This window comes from Myotis daubentonii, chromosome 4 (genome assembly GCF_963259705.1).
Source record: "Myotis daubentonii chromosome 4, mMyoDau2.1, whole genome shotgun sequence".
Lineage (NCBI taxonomy): Eukaryota > Metazoa > Chordata > Mammalia > Chiroptera > Vespertilionidae > Myotis > Myotis daubentonii.
The window spans coordinates 42,180,520-42,202,067 of NC_081843.1; the positions used below are offsets into that span (position 1 = coordinate 42,180,520).

Below are 21,548 nucleotides of genomic sequence, written 5' to 3' on the forward strand. Positions count from 1 at the left end.
CAAGTGATAAAGCAGAAGTTTCACAGCTGTCAGGGGGTTGGTTAAAGGAAATGTGGACAGCGTAGTGAAAACTGGGATTAGCCCAAAGTAAATTATTGGGTGATGTGACTCTAAAAAGGCAAAAGATAAAGGGTGACCACAATAAGAAGGGCGAGCCTTCCTGGTCAAGAGCAGGTCACATACCCCCCCCCCAAAAAAAAAGCAGCAGGTCAGGCTAGATCCCCACAGTGGACAGTAGCGAGACAGTGGACATTAGCAAGATGTCGGTAGGGAGAAGGAACCAGTTCCCTTAGGGTGAAGGAGCAGACAGATGTGAAGCTGGGCGGGGCAGGGCTGTGGGGCTCCACTGAGGAGGGGCTGATCTTTCCGGAGCATCTTTCCTCCCAGTCCCTGACTCCTGGGTACTCACCATTTCGGTCCCCAGGTTCAATTCCTTCCCGCAGGAAGTCACCTCTTTCCCCTGGGCACCAGGAAAAGCCATGTTTTGCGTGCTGTTTTTAACTGGAATTACTCCCTGGCCTGCTTCTCCAGGTCTTTGAGGGCAGAGTTGGTCCTGCCCATCTCTGTGACCCGCAGGGCGCCTCATTCACGGTAATTTCTCAATACATGTGTGTCCCCGAGTGCCGGGGAGTTTGCATTTTCTGGGGTAAGAAATACAGAGCCCACGGTCCTGGAACCAAGGTGGACTTACCATGTCAAGGGCCCGAGCTACAGGCTTCTGGGAAGCTCTGGCTGGGCTGGGCCTGAGAAACCCAAGCAGTACCCACCAAGGAAGGGGCTCTCACCAGGTGCAGGGGCCAGGTCAGCTGCACGGAGTTCAGGTCTGATAGAGGGAGGGGGCAGGCAGCATAGCCTCAGACTGAGGACTCTGTAGCCCACAACACCTCAGAGGAAATCCTACCCTTACTGCATACAACCGTGGGCAAGTTACTTACCTTCTCTGTGCCTTCATCTGAAAAGTGTCTTCATCTGAAAAATGACTACCTCCTTGGATCAGAAGATGAATTAAGATAACCTCTGTAAAGCTCTTAGTGGGGTGCTGGGCACATGGTCTCAGCTTAACGGTGGTAGTTCTCATTACTATCAGATCAATGGTGTTTATTAAATGCCTTTTACGTGCCAGACATTCTGTTAGTTGCTAAGATACAAATATACTTAAAAGCCGTTACAGTAACTCCAAAATGTTGGGCTCACTGGCCAAAAAGGACTATGAGAGCACCATAAGTTAAGGACATCTAGTTGAGGAGATGTGCAATGGGGGCAGTTAGTGAACCCAACTTGAAACAATGTCAGGATACTGAAATGGAGATGTCCCTCAGACGACCAAGGATGTAGGATGTAGGATGTAGGAGAGATCATGCAGCAAATGTAGTCTGAGAGCCACTCCGTATAAGGAGTCGGTGAAACAGTAGGAACAGGTGAGCCGTCTGAGTGTGAGAAGGTAAGATCAGAAAACAGGCTTGATGTTACTAAGAAAGGGGAAGACAGAAACAGATCAGCAAATTTGTAGGTAAAGTTGGCATAAGGAAAACATAGACTACAAATCGCAATCAACATGAAGGAGTATACAGGGCCTCTCTATATGCTACAGGACTGCACAGAGGGGCTGGCGGAGACGGAGAGGGATGTGCAGTCAGATGAGTGCTGGGAAGAGCTGAGGGGGTTAAGGTGGCTGCTCATGGTCACATGGCTCAGTCCCAGTGAGAGCTGGCACTCAGGCCCTGAGAACACTACCAAACGCTTCCTAGTAGGCCACCTCCTCCTGAAGCATACTTGGATTACTGAGGGGCTCATTATATGCCACAGTTTACATGCAGCATAAAAGTTTCTGCCATTTTGGCTGTTTCCTTCCACCTGACCAGGTAAACTTCTGAAATATAGGAAAGATGAAAGTCATAGGAGTCAATTTTGCTGTCTGTTAGTAGTTATTTAATATTTAACCTATCTTTATATCTATCTACCTATCTATCAATCAATCATCTACCTATCCATCCATCCATCTATCTGGGGGATAAGGGGTAGTAAGGGAAAAAAAATGGAAATGTCCAGAGATTAGCCAAGGTGTAGCAGAATGAAAGCAAAGTTGAGACTAGAATTAATACACAAGCAAGACTCAGTATGGAGCTGAAGCAGAAGTGAGGCCAGGTGAGCTCAAGAGCAGCCAAGAGAAGGGAAGAGGTGGGAAGGGAGCCACAGGAGTAAGGTAGAACAAGGTGGAGCCTGGCATTTGCTTCTTGAAGTGTAGTCCCAGGACCACACAAGACATTTGCTAAGAAAACAGAGTGCTGAGCCCCAACGCAGTTCTACTGAATCAGAATCCCTTAGGAGCAGGTTCCCAGATTGAATTTTGCTGACCTGAGTTTAAGAATTACTGAGCTAGAGGAAAAAATCACTGGAAAAAATAAATTACTCTTTTTTTTAATTGTCATAAAATACACATAAAATTTACCATTTTATGTATAGTTTAATAGTGTTAAGCATATTCACATTGTTGTGCAACCTATCTCCAGCACTCTTTTATCTGACAAAAATGAAACTTTACACCCATTATTACCTATTAATATGCCCAATATTCTTACTGTTTGTTTAATACCTTTGCTAATACCCAACTAGCTATCCTAGATTTGGGGCTGATTTGTTATCTGTGGAGTGCAGATATGAATGCAGCAACCAGGTTTGTGGGGCAGGGTATAATCTGGTTCATAAAATATTTTGAATATCACACCTTCTTAGGTTATTATCTAAGTAAAAACTCCAGAAACCATAACAGAAATGATTACAATATGAAATAAGTATGTGTTAGGAAAAAAATATCCATTTTAGTCTACATTTTTCTTCTTTATGACACGTTTTGGAATTTGTGTTTATTTTTTCATTGAAAATTTTCTAAATGCAGACTATCACCTGGCATTCTTGATTGTCATGGGGTCAACACGGACACACAGTCAGAATGTGTATGATGTACGGTTACATCCATGTTCACTGGCACACACACAGCCGCACAACCCTTTTTATGGACAGTGGCAAAGGTGCCATTATGTCGATTTGTTGTCATTTAACATTTATTCACAAGCCACACTATGCTAGGCATTGAGAGGTTTTTCTATTCAGAATTCAACATCTAGTGCCATACCCACTGATGAACTGCTCCTGATCTGGGGTCTATGACCAAAAGACCTTCTGGCTTAGGGCTTCCTCATGATTTTTCTTGGTGTGACTAAGTCATTCCCCTTCCATTTCACTTTGAAAGTCAGTTCTCTGTTGTGAGGATTAAGAGTGATTTCACTTTCTGAAATCTTGTACCTCTAGGAAATGTTCATGTGCCCTTCTTGGCCTCCATTAGAAATGTAGTTTTAGAAATTAAAGCCATAGTTTAAACAATAAAGAATTTAAATTTAAAAAAAGAAATTAAAGCCAACCAATTACTCTTTTTACATCCATGTTGTGTGGTATTCCTTTAATACATAATTTTGTCTTACTTATAAGCAGTGCTAAATAAATGTGCATTTAAATATTAGCTAAGCCTGATTTTGTGGTAACTAAATCCAAACTGGGTGTCATGGTCTACCGAGTATAATCTTTGGTTTTAACAGACAAGTAATGCGGTTATTTATGACTATCTGCACAGTCCTCTATATACTTAAAAATTACTATTAAAATTCCAATTGAAAAAGTAAAGTCTCTCTGCTTACAAAGAAGTCATAAACAGTGTCTCTCTAATTTTCATAATAGTCCAGTACAACTCCATTTTACACATGGAGAAATAGAGGCACAAAGAAAATAAGTTTCACTGAAGCCTCACAACTAGATAAATTAATGTCTTCCTACTTAGAAAAGCACTTCAAAAAGATCTGATCTTTTTGCTAACAACTTCATGTGCAAAAAAGGAAAACAAATATTTCCTCCTTCCTCTCTGAGGGCCATTAAAATCTCCCTAAAGACTCCAGAAAGGCTCTGATTTTCTTAAAGACGTGCTATAAAACATGCAAACAATATCGGTAGAAGTGTTGCTATAATATCAGTAGGCTCTGCAGACTGTTAATGAAATTTCCCACCAGGAAAAATACAGAGAGGGGAGAACAGGACTGGACACAAAATTAAAATCTAATCATGTGTGAGCCAAATTTAAACATTTGCAGGAGATCCTATGAAGACTGTCCCATTGGTTGCTGCTTTAAAAATGTGTTTTGCAGTATCAAGGAGATAGTGCAAATATGGAATAAATATGTATTATATTAGTCATTTCTTTAAAGGACATTATAAAAGTCTTCAACAATGGTTACCACTGGTTTATATTTTCATATAGTTTGAATTCTTATGATGAGCATTCTTTTTTATTGCTTTTAGATAGAGGGGAAGGAGGGAGGGAGGGAGGGAGGGACTTGCTGTTCCATTTATTGATTAGTTGATTCTTATATGTACCCTGTCTGTGAACTGAACCCACAACCTTGGTGTATCGGGACAATGCTCTAACCCAGTGGTCGGCAAACTCATTAGTCAACAGAGCCAAATATCAACAGTAAAATGATTGAAATTTCTTTTGAGAGCCAAATTTTTTAAACTTAAACTATACAGGTAGGTACACTGATATTAACTTAAGTAGGGTACTCCTAAGGCTTAGGAAGAGCCACGCTCAAAGGGCCAAAGAGCCACATGTGGCTCACAAGCTGCAGTTTGCCGACCACTGCTAACCAACTGAGCCACCAGCCCAGGGCCAATGAGCTTTAATTATTTTTAATATAAAAGTTCATTTCTACCATTTTAAAGCTTAATAATTAGATTTTCCACCTCATAGATTATGCAGGTAAAATTTTAAATTGCAATAAATTGAAATTAAGTGCTTTCCTCAGTAGCACAATATTTTCCGGAACTCTTTCCCGCAGGTAGTATTTGTGCATTTTTTTTTTATCATAAATGAGGTTTAATATTAGTTTGGGACAAACACAACAGATTCTGAAAGCACTGTACACTAACCTAGAATTTATTATGGGTTATCTACCATTCTGGAGTTTACATGAATATCTGAGAATTTTAATTCTGTTACTTTTGTGATAAACCTTAATATTCCCAAGTGTGCTAAAAATCTTAGTGCTTTACAAGACACTGAAAACATGACTTGATTACATTTCATTTGATTCCAATTAAAAAGCACTTAAGAAGTTTCTACTGAATTAGATTACACTGAATGTTTCTATAGAAAACACCTCATTATCTGAGGCAGCTTTAATTTAAAATGATCACAGAGAGTGAAAAACACTGTTCATTTTAATAAAATGGGCTTAATCCCATATCATTTCACAAATGCATGCAGTAGATTTTGGTTTATTAAATAAATGTACAAGGGTGCTGGCAAAAACATCTATAAAACTGAGTGCTTCATTCAGTTCACACCAAACAAATCTAGTCACATGGCTTTTAAGTCTTAACAGAAACCAGAAATACTGCCCCCCCAAAAATTAATAAAAATGAGGAGATAATATCAAGACAAGTGAAAATAATGCCTTTTCGTTGAATTTTTAAGCAGTGAATTTTACAATTAAGTAAAGATGAAAACGAACTTCAGAGCAAACATATCAAGCAACCATAGTCAAATAAAAATGCAGGGTGCCACCAAACATAGCATTTCTCCTTTTAACCAAAGGAATACCTTGAAATCAAATTAGTATATATATAAAAATCAGGACAAACTAAAAAAATTTGGCCTTCCCAACAGTGTTAGGCAATTTTCTAAAATGTTATTTTCAAGCCCCAGTCTGAGATCCAAGAATGGAAAATTATGATTAAAAACAAAAAGATGATTAAAAGTAAATGCCTAAACAAAATCTCAGACATATGCCGAAGCAATTTCTTCACTGATACAGCTCCTAGGGCACTTGAAACTAAAGAAAAAATGAACAAATGGGACTACATCAAAATAAAAAGCTTCTGCACAGCAAAAGAAACCATCAACAAAACAACAAGAAAACCCACTGTGTGGGAAAACATATTTGCCAATGACATATCTGATAAGGGCCTAATCTCCAAAATTTATAGGGAACTCATACAACTTAACAAAAGAAAGATAAACAATCCAATCAAAAAATGGGCAAAGGACCTAAATAGACACCTTTCAAAAGAGGACATCCAGAAAGCCAAGAGACATATGAAAACATGCTCAAAGTCACTAATCATCCGAGAGATGCAAATCAAAACAGCAATGAGGTACCATCTCACACCTGTCAGACTGGCTATCATCAACAAATCAACAAACGACAAGTGCTGGAGAGGATGTGGAGAAAAAGGAACACTTGTGCACTGCTGGTGGGAATGCATACTGGTGCAGCCACTATGGAAGACAGTATGGAGTTTCCTTAAAAAACTGAAAATGGAACTCCCATTTGACCCTGTGATCCCACTTCTAGGAATATATCCCAAGAAACCAGAAACACCAATCAGAAAGGATATATGCACCCCTATGTTCATAGCAGCACAATTCACCATAGCTAAGATCTGGAAACAGCCTAAGTGCCCATCAGTAGATGAATGGATTCGAAAACTGTGGTACATCTACACGATGGAATACTATGCTGCTCTAAAAAGGAAGGAACTCTTACCATTTGCAACGTCATGGATGGAACTGGAGAGCATTATGCTAAGTGAAATAAGCCAGTCAATAAAGGAAAAATACCACATGATCTCACTCATTCATGGACAATAGAGACCATTATAAACTTTTGAACAATAATAGATACAGAGGCAGAGCTGCCTCAAACAGATTGTCAAACTGCAGCAGGAAGGCCGGGGAGGGTTGGGGGGCAGGAGGTAGGGGGGTAAGAGATCAACTAAAGGACTTGTATGCATGCATATAAGCATAACCAATGGACATAAGACACGGGGTGATAGGGGAGGCTAGGGGACTGTCTAGGGCAGGGGGATAAAATGGATACATATGTAATACCCTTTGTAATACTTTAAGCAATAAAAAAAATTGTTTATCTATATAAAAAAAATAAAAATAAATAAAAAAATAAAAAATCCTAAAAAAAAAAAAAAAAAAGTAAATGCCTAAAGTCAGTTATTTGTACGAAGCATAAACTGCTAGCTTTCAATGGACAGAAATCTGTATACACATTTGGCATGCCCATCTCTGATACTTCAGAAATAAAGGCAACTTTGTGGTTTGTGGTTAGTGATTAAGTACCAAGTGAACTTGTGCGTGTTCTTGTATAGGAAAAACTGCAACATTTTGAACGTTTCCCACTTGTAATAATGTCTTTATTATGCCTTCCAGAATTAATTGACCTAAAATCCAGCGACTCCAAGATATATCTATTGGATAATTAGAACTCTAAGGACCAACAAATAAAACACATTATTGACTTTTAGTTCTTCAATCAAACAAATATTTACAGCTGCAATTTGCGAAAATAATTTCCTTTTAGTTTGGCATCATCTCAAAATCTGTGCTACTGATCTGAAGCATATCAGGATCATCAACACCCTCCTCCAAAATTAAGATTGAAATATAAAAACAATGCTGCATCATTTAGCACAACTTGCATCTACCTTCCCAGCCTGGGTGGGTCTCCTCTGAAAACAAGTGAAAACTCATTATTTTTAAGCTTCTTTGAAAGTCTGTCTGACCTTGAGACCAAGAACATCAGGGAGGATGAGGAATAGTGACCTGCTTTAGTGACCAGTAGCTATAGATATCAGAGAATGTGCTTGTTGTCAATGATCGTTGCTGAAATCTGTCTATACCACACGGGAACAATCAATTTTGTAAATGATTGCAATAATCAAGGAAATTGCCTAATTTATAAATCCTTGCATACAGCATCTTAATGGATTCCTCCATTTTAATGCTGATGCCTTCAGAGCTAAATGAATTGTTGTCCAGGCTGTCATTACACGAAATGATAAAAACATTCCGTCTGGTGGGGAAACCACATCTCATGGATATTCAGACTCTCAACCCATAATCACTCATTAGTGACTTCCATGAAAGTTTCACACTGCTGAGCCTTAGGAAGAGCAAAAGAGCCGGCTGGTGTCTGCGCGCTCCTGTAAATCCCTGCTTTCGTTTCAGAATTTGAACAAATTGCCTTTCCCCGAACTGTAATGAACTGGTTATGTCCCCAGTTCTGACAGCCCCATATTGTCAAAGTTGATCCTTTTTTCCTGGGCTGTTTTTTGTTTTGTTTTTTTACCACCGACCTCAGCGTCAGCAGGTTCGGCCACTCTCAACTTCCAAATCCTGAAGCACATCAACACGGAAGATTCCGGATGCACCCAAGCAAATGGGTGCCGTTCCACCCTTGCGCTCCTGCTGGCAGGTAAATCTACGGATGGTCCATGGAAACCGAGGCTGCACGCTTAGCTCTCGCCCTAAGCCCGCCACACGTAGATTGCTCTTTTCAGTTAAACCCTGGCCAATTGATTCCAGCCAATAGTGTGCTGTCAGTACTTTACTTACTGCTCAATCTCACTAACCTGACATTTATGGTGCACTGATTGGCCTCTGTCAGTGGTGCTGGTTGTAAATTCACTTTGAAAAGCTTTGTGTTAACAGCCTTCAACCAGGCTCCAAGAAGAGTACGAACAGGCAGCCTGACAATTGCTCGACCTCCTGCCCTTATTACAGTGAGTAAATCAGGGTTTGAGCCATTAGGCTGGAGCCTGGGGCCTACACAAAAAGGATTGACATGACGAAAGGTCAACCTCTGTCACACATGTGTAACAATTTGGATAATGGAATTCTGTAACTTATCTGAGTGAGGTGGCAAATGCTTACAAGGAAAAGTATATTCTGCTCTGGCTTCTCTGGCTTTTATGCTAAGTAGTTATACCAGAGTCTGTATTTCTTGTGTAAATACACAAGGAATGCCTGAACTCATGAAATCTTGGAGTATATACGATTCTTAAAAAGAAAGAAAGAAAAAGACAGAGCAAGGCAGTGTAAAAGCGGTCCTGTGCACGCATTCTTAAAAACAGCAGAACATTTTCCCCACACTATCAACGTATCACATCCACCCTCTGAGAAAAGAGAATGTTGATACTGTGGACATGATTCCTCAGCTAGCTACGAGGCAGTTTTCGTATTCATTTTTTAAAACCCATAGTATTATACTCCAACTATAAGTGATTTCTGGATAACAATAAATTTACTCCAAAATTAAAACTGCCTTAATTGGCACTGAAATATAAAGGCTCCCCTGCAGGCTTCTCAGACCCAGTGTTGCCATAATCACATTTTCACCAGATCGCTTGCTGCCATGCAGTCACGGGGGGCGGGGGATCCAGGAACGTCTGAGACTCTGATTTGAATTTCTCTACCCCACTTTTAAGTCAGTGTGAAAAAAAAATTTTTTTTAATTATATGCTGTAAGAAAATATGCAGTCAAGAAATACTTTTGAATTATTTTCTTTACGTGGATAAATGCTATCAATTAAAGAAGAAATCTGTAAACAATAGATAAACTGAACTGACTAATGAGATACAGAACATATTACTCTTTATAAAGCATTTGCAACTAATGCACTGTAGCGTCACATGCATTTCTGGATGAAACCTCACTAGCATGAGAATTTCCAAATGGCTGTTATAATTTTTTTTTTTTTAAGCAGGGTCGTTTTGGGACTTAGAAAACCAAGGTAGCACTGTCCAGGGGGATGCATAAGTTAAAAGGAACGAGACTTTACATGGATCTTTTCAAAGCCAATTTTAAGTACTAAGTTTTGATTTTTAACACAATGCTGGAAGTGATTCCAACAGGCGGCAGATGGTTTTACAGTTTATGTAAAACTACAAAATGCTCACACTCTATCAAATGGGCACCACTATAAAAGGCATCTTCGAATCAAATGAGGCAAAACCAAAGAGATATACCAGCTGTTACCCTGCATAATTTAAAACATAGTAGTAACATTACTATGGTTTATTTTTAAGGAGAAATTATTTGGATTTCATAAAACTGACACATTCAAAACCAAGCTGACAAGCAGTCTAGTGTATTAAATGATAAATTACTGAGAAACACAATTTTTACTTCAATATAACTGTGACTGCCACATAATTCTATCCCCTAGTGTTTTGATGAGTCAAGCCAAATTGAGCCAAATCTATAAAGCAAAATATGGAGTATATAATTACAGTACTATCACTGGAACAATTCTTAAATGATTTTAATTTGATTTTAAAATTATTTTAACTTAAAATAATTAATTTTAAATTATTAATTTTCAACATCTAAATCCATGCAAATGGGTACAGTACTATAAATGGAATTGGGTCATTTATAGAAACATAAAATACATTTAAAATATAAAATCAATTCATTTCCTTTTAGTACCAATTACCTATGATGGTTTTGAAATATAAACATGCAGCAATGTGTAATATATTTTTAATATTGGTTTTCATTAAAGTCTTTTGACCTAACTTAAATGTTAATGATGAAAAATAGACCATTTGCTTAAAAGCAAAACTCTTATTAAATCTAAAATATTATGGCACAACATCAAACCACAAAGAGAACCACATTATGTTATCCCTTTTGATTTTCTGAAGAAAAATAATGAAAATGTCCACATAGTAAAGTGAAAATGAGACACTCAAATTTACTCAGGCAAAGGGAAAACAGGTTCTGTAAAATTAAATCCCTTTCTACTACCTTGACTTTAATCCTAACAAGTCACTACATTATTTCAATTACCAGAATAATTTTTTTAGGTACAATTTATTTTGTCATCATTGCTAAAATTTCTTGTCAAATAAGACTTTGAATTGAAAGGCCTGAGTAATTCTGGCCTATCTTAAACTGTAACTATTTTAAACTTCTGTATTTTATTCCAGTAGAATTTTAAGTATACACTGTGTACATTCCTCAGGTCCAGCCATATTAAATTCTGATGTTAAACAGAAAGGGGAAACCATGTGCAACTAGATTAATTTATCTCAAGGGAAAAGAGCACATTAATAATTGAGATAATGTTTTCATAAATGTTGGAATCAAATGTGCCTTTTCACTTCTTTATTAGAAAACACATTAGGATAAAATTATCTCACTCTCATCAATAAGACCTAATTGCTGAGAAAGACTATGTTTTCTTTGCAAAACATTCAGAAAGATTTTTCCCATTACGTCCAAAGGGCTAGAAATATATCATGCATTCAAGTCTTGTTGGAATAAATGTATGTAAGCAAGGCAAGTGATTATTTAATCCATCCTGTAGTGTTTTTGTTTTAAACAATCTGAATTTATTATTTCTTGTAGTGCATATTAAAATTCTGATTTTAAAAGAAATTGGCCAAAAAGAGATTAATACTTTGGCTTTTAGCTTATTAATCTCCTTAAATTACAAAAAATTACTGTCATTTATTGCTAAAAAAAAAAAAAGAAAAGAAAAGAAAAACTCTTAGAACTTCCTATAAACACTCAAAAGAGTCAAAACATATTTAAGGTAATAGAATGATATTGAACTTTTTTTAAATTGCTATATTCTTAAGAACCAGGATTATATACAAAGATGATAGCACACTTACAAACCCATCAAACAAGCTCTCCATAGCTGATGTATGTTAAATATTAAAAAGTCATTTTTCTACAAAGAAAATATAGCTTTTAATTATGAAACGAAAGGAATAACTAAGGTGAATCTGATGTTTTCTCTAATAAGCCTTCATGTGTAAAATAAAGTACAGCCATACTAAAAACAATGAACTGTAAACTGAAACAAAAATCCATCATCTACTTGGAAACAGTGACGGGAAAAGATTAGCAATCCATTTATTGTACTGAAATAAAGATAAGTAACCCTGGTAAGATCCATCAGGACCTGAGTATTGAACTCTAAATATAAAGACATTTCTTCATCAGCAAGTGACTTGAAAAAAAATGTGAGAAAGAAAAACGATTCCAGTTGACTTTTAAAATATAATAGTCATGATTCAACTGCTTTTAATTTTTTTAAAGATCTGCTTTATGTCAATGTGATATTCTGGAAGATATCTAAAAGAGTGTGTTTTTAAAATGGATAATTTTTACATGAGTCACTAAATAATTATTGCCAAAATTTCCTATAGACCTACAGTGTATTCCAATTACCGATTCTTTCTAAATATAAATAATAAAATGATTAAAAATTTTCACAATTGAATTTAGGTTTGAAAGGAAAGAATAAAATTTAAGGAACAATCCAACATTTAGAATCTTCTGTTATAAATATAACTTAATTCAAATAGTCGCATTTCATAAAAATAATAAATCATAATGCTTAAAAATAAATGATACTAATAAAAATCTGAAACCTATTACAGTGCTTTTTCTTACCAATACCCATCGACTCTAAATTCCCTGGCCCCAGTCAGTTACATTTTACATGATCCCTCAGGAGACTGATACATTTTCATGGCTGCATTTAATATCCCTTCAATCTCCTAAACATGTGTTATTCTAACTGTTCCTACAGATGATAAAAACAGATAGACTGTCCTGAATTGGGAGAAGGGACTTGTAGATCATTAATGCATACACCAAGCAACTCATTTTTATAACACAGAACCACTTCTATGCACCACTACCTCCAACACACTCAACTCACACAAACAACAGGTAAAACTCACTTTATGTCTATTGAAGTATCAACAACAACAAAACCTAATTAAATTTCCCATTCTCTTTACTAAAACAGAATTTAAACTTCATCAAGAACAAGTAAAGGCAATAAAAGAAAGGCTCCATGTTTTTAGTTTATTATGTATCAACCATGTTCTATATGCATAGTGGTCTCCTGACAACATCCCAATCATCCACAGCCATTTAGGGAAAAAACACAACTTAAAACTAAAGGATTTCTTTTTTCATGTTTATGGATTTGTCCCCTGGCACTTTAACCCCAAGTCATCAAAGGGCAATAATGTTCACTTTTAACAGTTTCAGATAGAACAAACCTGTACCACTGAACAACTGCTTCATAATTTCCTCAGAAAAGTATTGGCAGATCTTTAACTGTATGGTGTTAGCGTTCCTAATAACACCACTGGAACATGAAAACTGACTAGAAGTGTTTTATAAACTTTAAACCACATTGGAGGTTACAATTATTTAGTCAGAAACAAAAAACAACTGGGAAATATTTCGAAACTAGACGCTTTGATTATTTCCCACTTGTCATTTTTTTTCTATCCAAAAGCTCTAACTTCTAACCTGCCTCTCTGTACCACACCAAGCCATTTTCTCCTGCCTTCTTTTCCTATAAAAATTTCTGTTAAAAAGAGAAAAAGCACTATTTGGTAAAATAAATATGCCCAACTTTTTTTTTTTTCCCTCATTCAAGAATCTTATGCAGAAGAACTAAATTTCACTTTAGGAGTGAAATGAAACCTGGAAGCCAGGCTCAGGGCACCAGCAGATAACTGTAGGAAACTTAGCTCATACCCTATGCAAGCATGTCAAACTCGCGGCTCACAGGCCTTGTTTAAATAAAGGGGGCCTGCAGCCCGCAGCCCGCGAGTTTGACATGCTTGCCCTATAGAGTATTTAACCCATATTCCCTATTTGATCATCTTGGGGTGTTGGGCTGTGAGCTCATACTCTTAGCTCCTCCCTCATCAAAGGGAGCTGTGGGACACAGGCCTCAACATCCCATTGCCAGCAGTCATGTAAGGGTTCTGGAGGCTGGGTCTGCTTTGCACAACACTGTATCTCCAGGGCGTAACATAGTGCTGGGCAGAATGAGTGCTCAGCAAAAATATGACTGGGTTACTGAGTCCCATGAGTTTTAGTTAGTGAATATGAGGCAGCTCACAGTGCAAATAATCATCTTGACTGGCCACTGAGCCAAGTGTGAGGGGCAAGCTGCTGTAGAAATGACCCATTAATGGAGCCCCAATGTCCATACCAACTTGGCTGCTGACATTTCAGAAACTTTCTTTCCGGCTATTCCCACTCCATTATATTGCCTGGCCTCGGTCAGGCAAGATGCTAGAAGTCTTACCCTTAAGAGTAAGACTTCCAGCATCTTGTATTTCATAAATAACTCCAAGGGTGGGAGGTGGCTAGCTAGTGGGGGCATTACCTACAGGCTAAGGGTCTGTCTCTGCAGGAGTGGATCTCAATCGTCAACCATGAAGCTCTGGGAGAAAGCTCTGGTTAACATTTTTCAAAGAGGTGGTTTATTTTTAAGTAATAGTGTCAGATAAGATTGTGCTATTGAAACATTGTCTTCAACTGGGTTATTTTCGCAAAGTGTGTCTGTGTTTTGATTTTTTATTTTCTTGAAGACTGTTATTGCCATACTGCAAAGGACAACAGAGAAGAACCAGAACTTGTGATTTCTGATTCAGGGCGCTATAATTTGCTTACTGCGGGAACTTTGAAAGTTATGAATGAAACATGTTGCAGTCTCTCAGATTCGGTGTTTACAAAATTGTTTTTATCTGACAAAATGAGCTTGACTCTTCCCTCCTATTTATGCTATGTTCCTTTTTGTCCAGTCCACAAAACCATACTGGAAGAGCTTAGAATGGGACAAAAAGTTCACCCAGCTCACACCCCCAAGGCCCGAGCTCTCTGCTCCATCTCCTCAGCTGGTTTCTCTTTCTCTCAAGAAGCCAGGATATCAAAGACCAAATCCATCTCAGCTGCAACAGAGGCTCCTTAAGGGATTCCACCGTCGGAAACCTGCAGGCCCTGTGTCCCTGGCTCGGTTGCCTTTGTGTCAGGTCTTTACAGCAGATGGTGCAGACACCAGGCATTTGCATGACCACAAAAATCTGTTCTCCACTGTTACTCTCTAGGAAACAAGGGAAGCTCTCCCCGAAGTTGCCACCCTCCAAGGGCCAGGCTCTCGGCGGCCCAAAACTCTGGCTCCGCGAGGCGGCGGGCGACTTACCTCCCAGAGATGCTGCGTGTTTCTCACGGCGCCGGCCTGCACCTTCTCTGGGGGCAGGAGTACGCCCTGGAAGGGCCCTATCCAGGTGCCCTGCTGGATCCTCTGCGCCGCGCAGATGCCGTAGGCCAGGCCGGGCACGGTGCTGGTGCACAGGCACACCTCGCGCGGCAGGTCCCGCAGCCACTCGGGCATCTCCGGCGGGGGCGCGGCAGCCGTGGCGCTGCCCGTGCTCACCAGCCGGCGCAGCGAGTGCAGCGGCCCGTGCATGGGGCACTCTCCGTGGCGGTTGTCCGCGCACATGTCGCAACCTGCCGGGGATACCGGGAGGGAGGGAGGGAAGGCAGAGGTTAACTCGGCAGCTCAGTGGCCCACCCTCCGGTAACTTCCCGAGACAAATGCATCCCCATCCCCGGGAGCCACCTGCAGGGAGGTGAAGGCGGGAGAGGTGAACCCAAATCTCACCCTTGGAATTCGCTGAACCCAAATCCGCCCGGTACCGGGTCAGAACCCCGGGCGCCCCCAAATGCCTTCCGAGCTGGGTGTGGGTGGCGTTGTGGTGTCCGCTGAACCGACGGTTCGCGGCTTCTCCTCCCGGCTTCTAGCTCTCCCTCTCCCCTCTGCTCCAGTTCCCTCCGACCCTCCCGGTTCCCGCGAGTTCTCTCTCCATCAGGTGTTTACTGTATCAGGAAGAAAGCCCGAGACAGAACGCCCGTCTCTGGCCAATTTGGTATCTAGGAGAGATTCTACATGGGTCGCCTCTTTTTACAATTAAAGACACTTTAAAAATCACCAGGGCGGGTGGGCAGGCCATTCCCACTCCTCTGGCCCCACGCCCCCACTCCAGCGCCCCAGAGGGCAGAGCCCGAGCCCCAGGCACCGGGGAGCGCGGGATCCCTCAGCGCCCGGCAGTGCCCACTCTCCGCGCTGCAGCCACGCGGGCGGGCACCCATGGGGAGAGGAAGGCTGTTCCGGCGGGTTAGGGGAGTCCATGCTTGCGTGCCAGCTCTTCCCAGAAGCCAAGAAGAAACAAATAGCAAATTTAACGATCGGGGCAATGGGTCTTTAATGATCAGAATACAGGTTCCATGGAGAGGGCCCCAACTCCTGCCCAGAGGGCGGATGCCCCAGGCTAAAGGCTACCACCCTGCCTTACAAACCGGAGTTGTTGTGAAGCTGTCTCTCTCCCATGTTCCCCGAAACAGCCAAAGCGCAAAGGGCCCCCCACCCTGGGCGCCGGGCTATAGACACCCAGTGTGCTTCCACTCAAACTCGAGGGAAGAGGCCGGGCGGCCGCGGGGAGCAGGGCCTGCGGCAACCGCGCTGTCGGATCGCAGCGCCCTCGGGGTTATTAATGGGCCTGGCGGAGCCGCCGTGTCTGCGCCCCAGCCCAGCAGACCTGCCTCGGGGAGCCAGCCTCGGCGCCCGCTGGCGAAGCCCGCCCTCCCTGGCCCAGCCTCCCTGGGGAGCAGAGGCGCCCCCAGCCCTGGAGCCCTGCGGCACTGGGCCTGATGTTGAGCCGGTGCCCACAGGGGAACGCTGCTGGGCGGGAGGTGGCCCTTGGGGCTTCTCTGTGCTGGGCCTTGGTCGCAGCCAGTCCTGATGGATCACACAGGGTGTGCCCTCTTCATGCTGAAACAGACAAAAACGCTCAAGGAACTTGTGGCAAAGTGAGTCACTGAAGGGTCTTCAATGAAGGAACCTCATCAACCCCAGCATGGAGTGAACCCTGGTTTTGCCACTGGCTTCACAGCTAGCCGAGGGTTGACCTGTTGACTATGTGAGCATCCTCTCTCAGCGAAAGGTTCCAGTCAGCTCTGCTTCTCCTTGTTCAGCTACTCCACTCCTCCCCAGAGAGCCCAGGGAATAAGGGGACCTCTGAGTGCAGCTTCTTGGAGGTGTCCCCAGGCCTCTCAAGTGAAAAACAACAACCTGTTTCTGCAGGTAGTGATGTGTCCATACCACTGGACCTCCATCACACAAAGGCCCCCTCTTCCAGCAACATAGACTAATGTAAAACGACGGTGTCCAGCTCTGCTTTTGACCTTAGGGCAGTGGTTCTCAACCTTCCTAATACCGCGACCCTTTGATATAGTTCCTCATGTTGTGGTGACCCCCAATTTCATTGTTACAAATTGAACATAATTAAAGCATAGTGATTAATCACAAAAACAATATGTAATTATATATGTGTTTTCCGAAGGTCTCAGGCGACCCCTGTGAAAGGGTCGTTCGACCCCAGGTCGAGAACTGCTGCCTTAGGGCCTAGACAGGAGGCATTCTCCTTCTCCACATGTCAACCCTTCCAGAACACATGCACTTCACACATCCTCTCAAGATTCTGACTGTGAAAATAAAAACTTCAAAATAAAGGGGGAATAAAAAGAAAAACAAAAGTTCATAATTACCAAGTGCCAGCTATGTTCCAGGCACCTACCTATTTTAACCCAAACGACCGCCATATTATCCAACTGTCATGATTCCCATTTTGCAGATGAAGCAATTGAGCAATGTAACTTGACTACGGATCAGAAACTAGAAACTGGTAGAGAAAGATTCACAGTCAGGTCTGCTTGACTCCAAAGCCTCCAAAACTAGACTAGTAGAGATTTAGGAAGACTAATGAGAGCCGGGAGAATTTTATATCCAAACTCGTAACTCAATCAATAGAATTATTTCACGGAAATCACTCTTTGGGGGCCACAAAATCGCTAATTGAATTACAGACATTTCTCTCCCTCTTTCCCACACTCTTGAGTTTGGGGATAAAGTAAGAGAATAAATTGGAAAGTGAATAGATAATGCCCATAATTTTGAATTTTAGTATCTAACTTCAGAGATGGACTTTCAGCACCTTAGCAAAGATAGCTTAAAACAAATGACTAAACAAAGGCAATATGTCCATAAAATAAATCACCCCAGGTTTTTTATTAACTGACTGTCCCTTTCTGATTGACTCAATGAAACAAAGGGTGAGAAGCAAAAGTGTTTAGTATTCACTCCCCTAACAATACATAGTAGAGAGTCTGTCAAGTTCCAATAGCTCCACAACATGGAACGTCACACCAACTACATCAGTAATAAAATAAGGAGCTAAAGTTCTAACTTCAGCCACAACCCGCCGCCACCACCACCCCACCACCCCCCGCCAGACAACAAGCACACTCTTAATATTTGTTATACATGATACACTAGTCCTTTCTCTAAGAAATCCTCTAAAGCTCTCTTCAACTTAAGTTTCATTGTCTCCAGGGGAGGTTGAAAAAACTTAGTAGCATTTTGCAGAGTGAAAGCTGAGGCTCTCCCAATATTTAGAAGACGACATGCATGCTGGGTCCACGGCAGAGTAGGCAAGGCCAGTCCACTGCAACTAGTCCACCCAACACGAGTCTTTTGAATTTATAAACCACTTTGTGCTTTAGCAAAATATTCTGTCAGAAAAGTTGACCAATTGCAGCAAAATACTGTTATATCCTAATGTTACTGGGGTTTGGGGGTGTTTTTTTTTTTTAATATACAAGCTCTGTCATTGAAAACATTTGGCTTCTGACTTATATCTTGGAGTCCCAAAGAAGCTTAAGGATGTTTAAAACAAGTAACTGACTACTAGGGGTTGACAAATGTGGCACAAGTAGACAAACATTCTAGCAGAGTGTTTCCTAGACAGCAAGCCATGAACATCTACATGAAAAGGTTTGAGGGAGAAGTGAGCTAGATGCCCAAACCATACACACGCACACGCACGCACACACATATATTACACAGCATTCCATGCCAAGCAATCCATAACATAAGCCTATTTGTATTCATAAAGAGGAGGCAAATAAAGGTTCTTACTTTCTCTTAAAGTCAGGGTCAGCTTTCTACAAGTTCATAGTTATTACTCATAACGGGTTTTCTATAACTGTGAGAAATATTATAATATCCTCAAGCAAGATGCTCTGAAATGCCATTTTAGTATCAGAAATATAAGAAATTGTGCTCGCTTTTCTATCTTGAATAGGTCTGTGAAGGCCCCTGTGATGGGTTTCTGAGTAAGGGAATGAGGTGTTATTAGGTTACAGACTCCCTCACCTCCTGGCTTCAGCAGGCCAGGCCAAGGAGAGTGAGGAGCCAACTTTCACTCTTCATTCCATAGCCTTTGTATTGTTTGGATGTTTTTACAAGTGCATGTATTACTTTTGTAATTGAAAATAAATCTATTTTAAGGTAAGGGGGGCAAAACAGGCCATGGGGGTGTTTGTTTCAGGTATTTTCATTTGCTGTTCTAGGAAAGGTAAAATATAAAATGTTTCGGGCTTTTTTTTTTTCGTGTCTGGAGAGGCCAAAGGCATGTGTGGGTGCAGGCGGAGCTAGGACCCCTGAGAAGCACCAGGCTCAGGCAGCCTCCCCCTGCCCTCGCTGATCCTCTGGAAAGGGAACCAAGGAGCAGCTGAAAAGTCTGCCCCTGCCTCGGCAGAGGTAACTGCAGGACTAGGAATCCTCCCCAACCACCACTGAGGCTGCTGCCCTCAGTCTTCCTAGCCCAGTCCAGTGGGGCCAGCACCCATTGATCCTTGCTGGATGACTCTGCCCAGGAGTGCCGCCTGCTGGCAAGCCTCTCATGCGCTCTGGGCGTGGCGATGGAGGGAAGGGTCCCTGCATTTTCGGGAGGCTGGCCGTAGGGACAGAGAGCTGGCGGAGCTGGGTAGCTGGTAACCTCCCGCATCAGAGTTCAGGTCCAGACAGCACTCTCCCCGAGCCCTCCAGCAGCAACTGGTTATGGGCGAAGTATGCAGTGAGCAGTGAGGCTGCAAGCTGGAGCCCCCTAACCTAGTGTGCATTTTGAAGGCCTCACCCCCTTCCTACTAGCATGGGGCTTTCTTGCAAGGCCACCGAAATCTGGAGACCCTTACTAGGCCCTCCACTCCTTCCACCCGGCAGGGGTCTCCCAGGCTCCTCAGCAGATCTGGAGGCCGGTGAGTTAGCCCAGCCATGGGGAAAGGGAGCCGATTGTGGCTGGGCCCCAGGGGAAGCCCAGCTGCCACAGAACCTACTGGAGGGCTCTCTGGAGGCGAGTTTAAAGCGCCTGGCCAAGCTCGGAGGCTTGTGTTTTCCAAGCTCACCCTGGCTGAGGCTGGGCCGGCCAGCTGGACCTGGGGCCAAGAGGGAGAGACAAAATGGGGAGGAAAAGAAAAAGGGAAAGAGGAAATGTGGATTTTATTAGTGTCCCCACACCTGTATTTATAAATTAAATGGGAGCGCCCATGTGTGCGGTGAGAGAATATTGCATGGAGATAAACCGTGCAGCCCTGCCCCTGCGAAGTCGCCATATACAAGGCGGAGATGATGAATAGGAGGCGCGAGAAGAGATCGAAGTGGGTCTGGGCTGGCTCCACTCGCTCCTACAAAACTATAGGGCAATTAATTGTGGCTTGTCCCCTCATCCTTCATCTCCTGGTGGCACATATCGATGGAGATTACTGCTGATGGACCATTTTATCACCTTAAATAAACAGTCGCCACCTCTTCTAACCTCAATCTAATATATGGCTCTATGTTCAGTTTCAGGGCGCGAGATAACGAATGATGTAAAATAACTAAATCATGTGTGTTATGGGGATGGGATTGGACCTGCACACAAAAAGAGAGAAAAGAGAAAAGGAAAATATAAAACACACAAACCCACACACTGACGCACAGCCTCCCGCCTACCAGGGACCAGGTCTGAAGTCTCAGCCACTAGCTGGCCATGGACAGCTGGAACTCAGGTGTGCAGAGTGTTCCTCATGGCAGGAAAGCTTGCTGGTGGGTGACTGGGCCCGGACGCTTCCTAAACAGGACCTGTGTTTTCCAACTGGGTGGGAAGAGATCGGGGAATGTCAGAAAATACTCACTCTCCTTTACCTCTTACCCTGACTCCCAAACAGACAAAACAGTGTTGGGTGCAGATTTCTTTCTCTCCCCTGGACACTCTCCCCAAACTTTTGGAAAGGGTGACACTACCAACTAGAAAGCCTTAGGCCTTTGCTGTTCCTGGTGCTGTTCCCTGCGTAGCAGGGCTCGCCCACCCCAGGAGGGGACAGAAGGTCCTGATGCAAGAAACTGGGTGGGGTCCTTAGCTCTAGTCTCCCTGTCAGGTTCAGGGGAGGAGCAACTTCCAAAAAAAGGTATGCAAGGTTAATTGGCCCAGACCTTTCCATACAAACACAAATTCCAGGCCCAGCCCCTGGGCTCTTACTACCTTCCAAGAGTAGTGACAGGGTTTCAAGTGAGGCACCAGAACCTGAGAAGGGGCCACTGACACGGAGCCTGACGGAATCAATGGCTTCGGGCAACCCAGCAGCAATGAGGGCAGTAATACAAGAAGAGGAAGAAAGGGTCCCACCCCCCAATTATATCACACATTGCCCCACCGGACTTTAACGAGATGAAAGAAGAGGCAGCTAGGCATTCAGAGCTTCAGTGGAAAGTGTACTTCAACCATAGAATAAATGGAATACATGGAGTTGGATATCAGCAATGTAATGGAACAGCTCACTCGCCTAGCTTGCATGGTTTCTGCTGTTTTTTAATCTTTTTTTGTGGGAAAGAGAGCTAGAAGACCTTTCGCCCTGGCATTTGCTATAGATGCCAATCAAGTTTCAAGGTGAGACTACTGTTACTGATTCACAGGCTTTACTGGGTTGCTGATCCCA

At 42.2% G+C, this 21,548-nt stretch overlaps 1 protein-coding gene across 2 annotated transcripts in view; it reads right to left on the reverse strand.

Annotated features, from left to right (window-relative positions):
- The window catches only part of PRDM6 (PR/SET domain 6), a 102,645-nt gene that overhangs the window by 77,053 nt on the left and 4,044 nt on the right, over positions 1–21,548 (reverse strand). For both annotated transcript variants that reach the window (XM_059693768.1, XM_059693769.1), the window contains exon 3: positions 14,875–15,182. In XM_059693768.1, the coding sequence (XP_059549751.1) occupies positions 14,875–15,182 (308 nt within the window). The remainder of the gene's footprint in view (positions 1–14,874; positions 15,183–21,548) is intronic.